This window comes from Salvelinus fontinalis, unplaced genomic scaffold (genome assembly GCF_029448725.1).
Source record: "Salvelinus fontinalis isolate EN_2023a unplaced genomic scaffold, ASM2944872v1 scaffold_1031, whole genome shotgun sequence".
Classification (NCBI taxonomy): domain Eukaryota; kingdom Metazoa; phylum Chordata; class Actinopteri; order Salmoniformes; family Salmonidae; genus Salvelinus; species Salvelinus fontinalis.
In genome coordinates, this window is record NW_026601240.1 from 39,253 (window position 1) to 50,000 (window position 10,748).

General features: G+C 47.4%; 1 protein-coding gene across 6 annotated transcripts in view; it reads right to left on the reverse strand.

Annotated features, from left to right (window-relative positions):
- Positions 1-10,748, reverse strand: part of LOC129848420 (protocadherin-10-like) — a 46,006-nt gene that overhangs the window by 26,468 nt on the left and 8,790 nt on the right. For all 6 annotated transcript variants that reach the window (XM_055915663.1, XM_055915664.1, XM_055915662.1 and 3 more), the window contains exon 3: positions 9,952-10,055. In XM_055915663.1, the coding sequence (XP_055771638.1) occupies positions 9,952-10,055 (104 nt within the window). The remainder of the gene's footprint in view (positions 1-9,951; positions 10,056-10,748) is intronic.

Genomic DNA, 10,748 nt, shown 5'->3' on the forward strand with positions numbered 1-10,748 from the left:
TCTCCATTAAAATCACATCAAATTGATCATAAATACATTGTAGACATTGTTAATGTTGTAAATGACTGTTGTAGCTGGAAATGGCTGATTTTCTATAGAATATCTACATAGGGGTACAGAGGCCCATTATCAGCAACCATCACTCCTGTGTTCCAATGGCACGTTGTGTTAGCTAATCCAAGTTTATCATTTTAAAAGGCTAATTGATCATTAGAAAACCTTTTTGCAATTATGTTAGCACAGCAGAAAACTTTTCTGCTGATTAAAGAAGCAATTAAATTGGCCTTCTTTAGACTAGTTGAGTATCTGGAGCATCAGCATTTGTGGGTTCGATTACAGCCTCAAAATGGCCAGAAGCAAATCACTTTCTTCTGAAACTCGTCAGTCTATTCTTGTTCTGAGAAATGAAGGCTATTCCATGCAAGAAATTTCAGAGAAACTGAAGGTCTCGTACAACACTTTGTACTACTCCCTTCACAGAACAGCACAAACTGTCAACGTGTGACCCCTTAACTAGCAACGTATGGCAACCATAAAGAAATGGAGCAGATAGAACACGTGTGACCCCATAGCTAGCAATGTATGGCAACCATAAAGCTATGGAGCAAACAGAACACGTGTGACCCCATAGCTAGCAACGTATGACAACCATAAAGCTATGGAGCAGAAAGAACACGTGACCCCATAGCTAGCAACATATGGCAACCCTAAAGCTATGGAGCAGAAAGAACACGTGACCCCATAGCTAGCAACGTATGGAAACTATAAAGCTATGGAGCAGAAAGAACACGTGACCCCATAGCTAGCAACATATGGCAACCCTAAAGCTATGGAGCAGAAAGAACACGTGACCCCATAGCTAGTAACATATGGCAACCCTAAAGCTATGGAGCAGATAGAAGAAGTGACCCCATAGCTAGCAACATATGGCAACCCTAAAGCTATGGAGCAGAAAGAACACTTGACCCCATAGCTAGCAATGTCTGGCAACTATAAATCTATGGAGCAGAAAGAACACGTGACCCCATAGCTAGCAACATATGGCAACCCTAAAGCTATGGAGCAGATAGAACACGTGACCCCATAGCTAGCAACATATGGCAACCCTAAAGCTATGGAGCAGATAGAACACGTGACCCCATAGCTAGCAACGTATGGCAACCCTAAAGCTATGGAGCAGAAAGAGCACGTGACCCCATAGCTAGCAACATATGGCAACCATAAAGCTATGGAGCAGAAAGAACACGTGACCCCATAGCTAGCAACGTATGGCAACCCTAAAGCTATGGAGCAGAAAGAACACGTGACCCCATAGCTAGCAACGAATGGAAACTATAAAGCTACGGAGCAGAAAGAACACGTGACCCCATAGCTAGCAACGTATGGGAACCCTAAAGCTATGGAGCAGAAAGAACACGTGACCCCATAGCTAGCAACGTATGGGAACCCTAAAGCTATGGAGCAGAAAGAACACGTGACCCCATAGCTAGCAAAGTATGGCAACCCTAAAGCTATGGAGCAGAAAGAACACGTGACCCCATAGCTAGCAACGTATGGAAACTATAAAGCTATGGAGCAGAAAGAACACGTGACCCCATAGCTAGCAACATATGGCAATCCTAAAGCTATGGAGCAGATAGAACACTTGACCCCATAGCTAGCAATGTCTGGCAACTATAAATCTATGGAGCAGATAGAACATGCCATGTGTTGGTGATGTCACATTCTCATTTACAGCAGTAACACGTTATATCGTCATGGTTAAAATTACCGTTGCTGACGCTGTTCACTTTTGGCTTGTACCCAGCGGCGGTTGTTGTTGCTATGTACGTTGCTAGCGAGTCGGTAGACTAGTCCCTCTCACAGGGAACTGGAGAGAGGTGAAGATGTGTTATTGGCTCGTTTCGGTCTTGGCTGACGGCAAAATACCTTCACTACATCCCAAATGGCACACCGTTCCTTGAGCAGTGCACTATTTTAGACCGGGGCCCATAGGGTCCTGTAGTGCACTATGTAGGGAATAGGGAGCTATTTCAGACGCAGACATCCAGACCCTGTTATACTGAGTACTTTAAAAATACATCTCTTCTTTCACCCAGCCTCCTCCTCTTCCCTCCTTCAGAGTTGTTTGAAGTAATAGCTGACCTGGCTGTAGTGGCTCAGTCAAAGCAGTTTAATAGAACGACTGAGGAAGGAGGGGGGGAGGGGGGACAGGGAGGGAGGGAGGACGGGGTGGGGGGGCGGGGGACAGGGAGGGAGGGAGGGAGGGAGGGAGGGAGGGAGGGAGGGAGGGGGGACAGCGAGTGAGGGAGGGAGGGGAGGGGAGGGAGGGAGGGAGAGAAGGGGGGGGTCCATGGTACTTCAGGGTTGGCAACGATTTGCTTACATTTTTTTTAATAATTAGCTGTAGTAATAAGTGATCATTGATAAGCCACTGCTGACGTTAGTGTTACGATAAGATCATTCAATAACACATGTCTCCAGACGTAATGATATGTGCTCCAGGACTCTAGACAAGAGAACAACTCTTCCTCTATCAGGGTCATTTGGTCTTATAGCTGCCACAGTTTTAAAACGGACCGTGTTCACTTCTACTCACAGCTCACCTCAGACGAGACTAACAACACACACACACACACACACACACACACACACACACACACACACACACACACACACACAATCTGACTCGACACACACGCACATACACACACTTAAGTCTACTCGGCAGGCGTCACTAATTCGTAATCACCAATCTAATGCAGTCGCTGTGGATATTTAATTCAGTAATTTGTCACGCCTGTTGTTCACGACAACACAAACGTCAAGATAATGATTGTTATAAAAAGCCCTGGCACGCATCCCAAACCCCTCCCTTATTCCCTATATATGGCACTACTTTTGACCAGTGCCAGATGGGTCACCTTATGGCCTCCGGTCAAAAGTAGTGCACTATATAGGGAATAGTGAGCTGTTTGGGACCAGATACCTCATAGCTTGTCTCTCAGGTCCTCTCTTCTCTTTCTCTTCCGTCTCCTATTAATATTTCATCAGTCTCTCCATCTCTCTCTTTCTTATCTTTCATTCTGTCTCTCCATCTATCTCTTTCTTATCCTTCATTCTGTCCATCTATCTCTTTCTTATCTTTCATTCTGTCTCTCCATCTCTCTCTTTCTTATCTTTCATTCTGTCTCTCCATCTATCTCTTTCTTATCTTTCATTCAGTCTCTCCATCCCTCTCTCTCCTTTATCCTTCATTCTGTCCATCTCTCTCTCTCTCTTTTATCCTTCATTCTGTCCATCTCCCTCTCTCTCTTTTATCCTTCATTCTGTCCATCTCCCTCTCTCTCTTTTATCCTTCATTCTGTCCATCTCCCTCTCTCTCTTTTATCCTTCAGTCTGTCCATCTCCCTCTCTCTCTTTTATCCTTCATTCTGCCCATCTCCCTCTCTCTTTTATCCTTCATTCTGTGCATCAAGCTGGACAACATCCCTACAGTAGTCTGGAAGCTGGACAACATCTCTTCAGTAGTCTGGAAGCTGGACAACATCTCTTCAGTAGTCTGGAAGCTGGACAACATCTCTTCAGTAGTCTGGAAGCTGGACAACATCCCCACAGTAGTCTGGAAGCTGGACAACATCTCTTCAGTAGTCTGGAAGCTGGACAACATCTCTTCAGTAGTCTGGAAGCTGGACAACATCTCTTCAGTAGTCTGGAAGCTGGACAACATCTCTTCAGTAGTCTGGAAGCTGGACAACATCTCTTCAGTAGTCTGGAAGCTGGACAACATCTCTTCAGTAGTCTGGAAGCTGGACAACATCCCTACAGTAGTCTGGAAGCTGGACAACATCTCTTCAGTAGTCTGGAAGCTGGACAACATCTCTTCAGTAGTCTGGAAGCTGGACAACATCTCTTCAGTAGTCTGGAAGCTGGACAACATCCCTACAGTAGTCTGGAAGCTGGACAACATCTCTTCAGTAGTCTGGAAGCTGGACAACATCCCTACAGTAGTCTGGAAGCTGGACAACATCTCTTCAGTAGTCTGGAAGCTGGACAACATCTCTTCAGTAGTCTGGAAGCTGGACAACATCTCTTCAGTAGTCTGGAAGCTGGACAACATCCCTCTCTCTCTTTTATCCTTCATTCTGCCCATCTCCCTCTCTGTCTTTTATCCTTCATTCTGTCCATCTCCCTCTCTCTTTTATCCTTCATTCTGCCCATCTCAACGGCTCATCTTGTTTTCCTCATGATCTACCCTGTCAGCTCTGATTAGGGCGACAACGTCCCAACTAATGAGAAAAACATTCACCTAATTCAAATCATGACTTTAAAATAGGTTTGCTTGGAGTGAGGTTGGGGGTTATCAGTTGATGCATGGTGGTATTCCAACTCAAAGTCAAAATAAGTACTTATAAAACAAGATATTAGCTACAAGTAAAGTCAATGGAAGCTATTCCAACTAATAGTGCCACTTGAATTTTAAAAGAGTCAACATAATTGTTTTAAAATGGGTAGGTTAAGTTAGGGGTTGTATAATCAGGTGAATACAATGCTTTACCACATTAAGTGATGGTACTGTAGTGTATTCTGATCCACAATGGCGACCGTTGCTTATATATCCATAGGTGTGTGGAAGGTGTTGTGTCCCCAGAATGGCAGCTTGACTGCAGCATTATAGGTGGAGGTGCTACAGGCCTAACCTTGGTTTGATAATTGCTATGCAAAGGTTCCTCCGGAAATGAATTAGTGATCAGTGGAGTGTTACAGAGAGCTAGCGTGTTCAAGAGACAGAATGAAAGATGAGACCTTCTTACGGACAAACAGACACACACACATGCACGAGCATGCACAAACACACACAGCAGCACACATGCTCCCACATACACCCAGATAGACCCACATACACCCACATAGACCCACGCTCTGAAAATACTTGATATAAACACATCCCACCTGAGAGCAAGGTAGAAGCACTAATATCACATACAACCAACCAGGTATCAGAGACCACTTACATCCCTACAGTCTGGAAGCTGGACAACATCCCTACAGTAGTCTGGAAGCTGGACAACATCCCTACAGTAGTCTGGAAGCTGGACAACATCCCTACAGTAGTCTGGAAGCTGGACAACATCCCTACAGTAGTCTGGAAGCTGGAAAACATCAATACAGTAGTCTGGAAGCTGGACAACATCCCTACAGTAGTCTGGAAGCTGGACAACATCCCTACAGTAGTCTGGAAGCTGGACAACATCCCTACAGTAGTCTGGAAGCTGGAAAACATCAATACAGTAGTCTGGAAGCTGGACAACATCCCTACAGTAGTCTGGAAGCTGGACAACATCCCTACAGTAGTCTGGAAGCTGGACAACATCCCTACAGTAGTCTGGAAGCTGGACAACATCCATACAGTAGTCTGGAAGCTGGACAACATCCCTACCGTAGTCTGGAAGCTGGACAACATCCCTATAGTAGTCTGGAAGCTGGACAACATCCCTACAGTAGTCTGGAAGCTGGACAACATCCCTACAGTAGTCTGGAAGCTAGACAACATCCCTACAGTAGTCTGGAAGCTGGAAAACATCCCTACAGTAGTCTGGGAGATGGACAACATCCCTACAGTAGTCTGGAAACTAGACAACATCCTTACAGTAGTATGGAAGCTGGACAACATCCCTACAGTAGTCTGGAAGCTGGACAACATCCCTACAGTAGTCTGGAAGCTAGACAACATCCCCACAGTAGGCTGGAAGCTGGACAACATCCCTACAGTAGTCTGGAAGCTGGACAACATCCCCACAGTAGGCTGGAAGCTGAACAACATCCCTACAGTAGTCTGGAAGCTGGAAAACATCCCTACAGTAGTCTGGAAGCTAGACAACATCCCTACAGTAGTCTGGGAGCTGGACAACATCCCTACAGTAGTCTGGAAGCCCGACAACATCCCTACAGTAGTCTGGAAGCTGGACAACATCCCTACAGTAGTCTGGAAGCTAGACAACATCCATACCATAGTCTGGAAGCTGGATAACATCCATACAGTAGTCTGGAAGCCCGACAACATCCCTACAGTAGTCTGGAAGCTGGACAACATCCCTACAGTAGTCTGGAAGCTAGACAACATCCCTACAGTAGTCTGGAAGCTGGGCAACATCCCTACAGTAGTCTGGAAGCTGGACAACATCCCCACAGTAGTCTGGAAGCTAGACAACATCCCTACAGTAGTATGGAAGCTGGACAACATCCCTACAGTAGTCTGGAAGCCCGACAACATCCCTACAGTAGTCTGGAAGCTGGACAACATCCCTACAGTAGTCTGGAAGCTAGACAACATCCCTACAGTAGTATGGAAGCTGGACAACATCCCTACAGTAGTCTGGAAGCTGGACAACATCCCTAAAGTAGTCTGGAAGCTGGACAACATCTCTACAGTAGTCTGGAAGCTGGACAACATCCCTACAGTAGTCTGGAAGCTGGACAACATCCCTACAGTAGTCTGGAAGCTGGACAACATCCCTACAGTAGTCTGGAAGCTGGACAACATCCCTACAGTAGTCTGGAAGCTGGACAACATCCCTACAGTAGTCTGGAAGCTGGACAACATCCCTACAGTAGTCTGGAAGCTGGACAACATCCCTACAGTAGTCTGGAAGCTGGACAACATTTTCCTACTACTTCTTATCTCTTTATTATGTTTTAACATTTTACCTTTAATCTCTGTCTGTCTGTCTGTCTGTCTGTCTGTCTGTCTGTCTGTCTGCCTGTCTGTCTCTCTCTCTTCTCTCTTCTCTCTCTACTCTCTACTCTCTACTCTCTTCTCTCTTCTCTCTTCTCTCTTCTCTCTCCTCTCTCGCAATCTCTCTCTTTCAATTCAAGGGCTTTATTGGCATGGGAAACATGTTTACATTTCCAAAGCAAGTGAAGTAGATACTAAACACTACAAATGTACAGTAAACATCACACTTGTAAAAGTTCCAAAAGAATAAAGACATTTCAAATGTCGTAATATGTATATATACAGTGTTGCAATGATGTGCAAATATTTAAATAAAGATTACATTCTTCTTTCACTCTCTCTAAATATAACATCCTTTAAAACTCCCTGTGGTATTCTCATTCACTACAAACATAACCACCTTTTCTGCCTCACACACACACACACACACACACACACACACACACACACACACACACACACACACACACACACACACACACACACACACACACACACACACACACACACACACACACACACACACACACACACACACAGAGAGAGAGAGACACGCAAACACCTGCTACTACAAGAGCTTGTGAAAAACAAGTGCCTCTCCTTTCAAAAAAGAAGGGTGTCGAGGCCCTCCTATTGAGAACTAAGCTGTTACCATCTAAAATAGAACTGAGGAACAAATGATCAGCCACACACACACGTACTGAGGCCCGTCCAAGCCATCTGATAACCTACGCACGTCCTGAGGCCCGTCCAAGCCATCTGATAACCTACGCACGTACTGAGGCCCGTCCAAGCCATCTGATAACCTACACACGTCCTGAGGCCCGTCCAAGCCATCTGATAACCTACACACGTACTGAGGCCCGTCCAAGCCATCTGATAACCTACACACGTACTGAGGCCCGTCCAAGCCATCTGATAACCTACACACGTACTGAGGCCCGTCCAAGCCATCTGATAACCTACACACGTACTGAGGCCCGTCCAAGCCATCTGATCACCTACGCACGTACTGAGGCCCGTCCAAGCCATCTGATAACCTACGCACGTCCTGAGGCCCGTCCAAGCCATCTGATAACCTACGCACGTACTGAGGCCCGTCCAAGCCATCTGATAACCTACGCACGTACTGAGGCCCGTCCAAGCCATCTGATAACCTACGCACGTCCTGAGGCCCGTCCAAGCCATCTGATAACCTACGCACGTCCTGAGGCCCATCCAAGCCATCTGATAACCTACGCACGTACTGAGGCCCGTCCAAGCCATCTGATAACCTACGCACGTACTGAGGCCCGTCCAAGCCATCTGATAACCTACGCACGTACTGAGGCCCGTCCAAGCCATCTGATAACCTACGCACGTACTGAGGCCCGTCCAAGCCATCTGATAACCTACGCACGTACTGAGGCCCGTCCAATCCATCTGATAACCTACGCACGTACTGAGGCCCGTCCAAGCCATCTGATAACCTACGCATGTACTGAGGCCCGTCCAAGCCATCTGGTAACCTACGCACGTACTGAGGCCCGTCCAAGCCATCTGATAACCTACGCACGTCCTGAGGCCCGTCCAAGCCATCTGATAACCTACACACGTACTGAGGCCCGTCCAAGCCATCTGATAACCTACACACGTCCTGAGGCCCGTCCAAGCCATCTGATAACCTACGCACGTACTGAGGCCCGTCCAAGCCATCTGATAACCTACGCACGTACTGAGGCCCGTCCAAGCCATCTGATAACCTACGCACGTCCTGAGGCCCGTCCAAGCCATCTGATAACCTACGCACGTACTGAGGCCCGTCCAAGCCATCTGATAACCTACGCACGTACTGAGGCCCGTCCAAGCCATCTGATAACCTACACACGTACTGAGGCCCGTCCAAGCCATCTGATAACCTACACACGTACTGAGGCCCGTCCAAGCCATCTGATAACCTACGCACGTACTGAGGCCCGTCCAAGCCATCTGATAACCTACGCACGGCACGACCCATACTCCATTCTGTATTCCAACGCCACATTGACATGATATTTGGCAGCCAGATTGTCTAGACGTTTGTGTTACGGTAACGTTAAAGTAAAGGTCAAGTAAAGGTCAAATCAATTCCAAATTGGATTGTGATACTGTCCTGGCGTTGTCTGGCTCCACTTTAATCAATAAACAGGTGGAAATCAAATAGATGTCCAGAACAGAAATACAACAGAATATCGGCCAATATAAACCATGGATAACTGGACACAATCCACTGCCTGTAACTTGGTCCTGTGTGTGTGTGTGTGTGTGTGTGTGTGTGTGTGTGTGTGTGTGTGTGTGTGTGTGTGTGTGTGTGTGTGTGTGTGTGTGTGTGTGTGTGTGTGTGTGTGTGTGTGTGTGTGTGTGTGTGTAGAAATGAGGCGCTGCAGTTATCCAATCGTTTTGGGGTTGGGCCATTGCCATCATGAAGGCCATACCAAGCCAATCCTGTCATCATATCAACTTACTAGAAACAAAGGCCTTTGCTCTCGCCACGTTGCCACGCAAACAACACAACAAACAGACAGCAAACAACACAACAAACAACACAACAAACAGACAGCAACTTGACATCTGATTAGGATGATGCAGAATAATGATTTATTTCATTCACCTGCTGCCTCGTTGATTTGCAAAAAACACACCAACATTAACTACAACTCTCCCCTTTCAATGTGCTGTTCTTTCAGCACCACGTGGGACAGGGAGAGAGAACGGGGGAGAAAACACACAGAGAGGGAGAGAGAAAGAGAGAGAGAGAGAATGAGAGAGAGAGAGAGAGAGAGAGAGAGAGAGAGAGAGAGAGAGAGAGAGAGAGAGAGAGAGAGAGAGAGAGAGAGAGAGAGAGAGAGAGAGAGAGAGAGAGAGAGAGAGAGAGAGAGAGAGAGAGAGAGAGAGAGAGAGATAGAGAGAGAGAGAGAGAGAGAGAGAGAGAGAGAGAGAGGACAGAGAAGGAGGGTAAATAATCCACAGTATCTTCCTCTCATCCGCCCGGTAACATCCGGTGTGAAACATAATCAACACCTTGTCTCTGATTTATATTCAGGCTTTCCCACCAGCGGCCGGCAGACCCCGCTGCTGCGCTCAAATTAAGGAAATTAAAAATCACCGTTCTGCATCACCACCGAAGCACTGAGACTCGGGCATTATCCTCCCCCATTACGGAGATCTTTAGCCAGGGTAATTATGGCAGGACTCACCGGCATGACCCCGGTTGGTGGCGTCGTGATCACTGTCTCCCTGCTCGCTGTCCCCGTGACCGCTGTCTTTAGAACTCACGATGTCCGCTTCTTGGAACGCAGAACTGGAGGGAGGGAGGGAGATACATGAGGGGGTAGTAGGAGAAGAAAAGAACATGGAGGGGAGAGAGTAGGGAGAGATGGAGAGGTAGACAGAGGGGAGAGATGGAGAGAGAGACAGAGGGGAGAGATGGAGAGGGAGACAGAGGGGAGAGATTGAGAGAGAGACAGAGGGGAGAGATGGAGAGAGAGACAGAGGGGAGAGATGGAGAGAGAGACAGAGGGGAGAGATGGAGAGAGAGACAGAGGGGAGAGATGGAGAGAGAGACAGAGGGGAGAGATGGAGAGAGAGACAGAGGGGAGAGATGGAGAGAGAGACAGAGGGGAGAGATGGAGAGAGAGACAGAGGGGAGAGATGGAGAGAGAGACAGAGGGGAGAGATGGAGAGAGAGACAGAGGGAAGAGATGGAGAGAGAGACAGAGGGGAGAGATAGAGAGAGAGACAGAGGGGAGAGATGGAGAGAGAGACAGAGGGGAGAGATGGAGAGAGAGAGAGGGGAGAGATGGAGAGAGAGACAGAGTGGAGAGATGGAGAGAGAGACAGAGGGGAGAGATGGAGAGAGAGACAGAGGGGAGAGATGGAGAGAGAGAGAGGGGAGAGATGGAGAGAGAGACAGAGTGGAGAGATGGAGAGAGAGACAGAGGGGAGAGATGGAGAGGTAGACAGAGGGGAGAGATGGAGAGAGAGACAGAGGGGA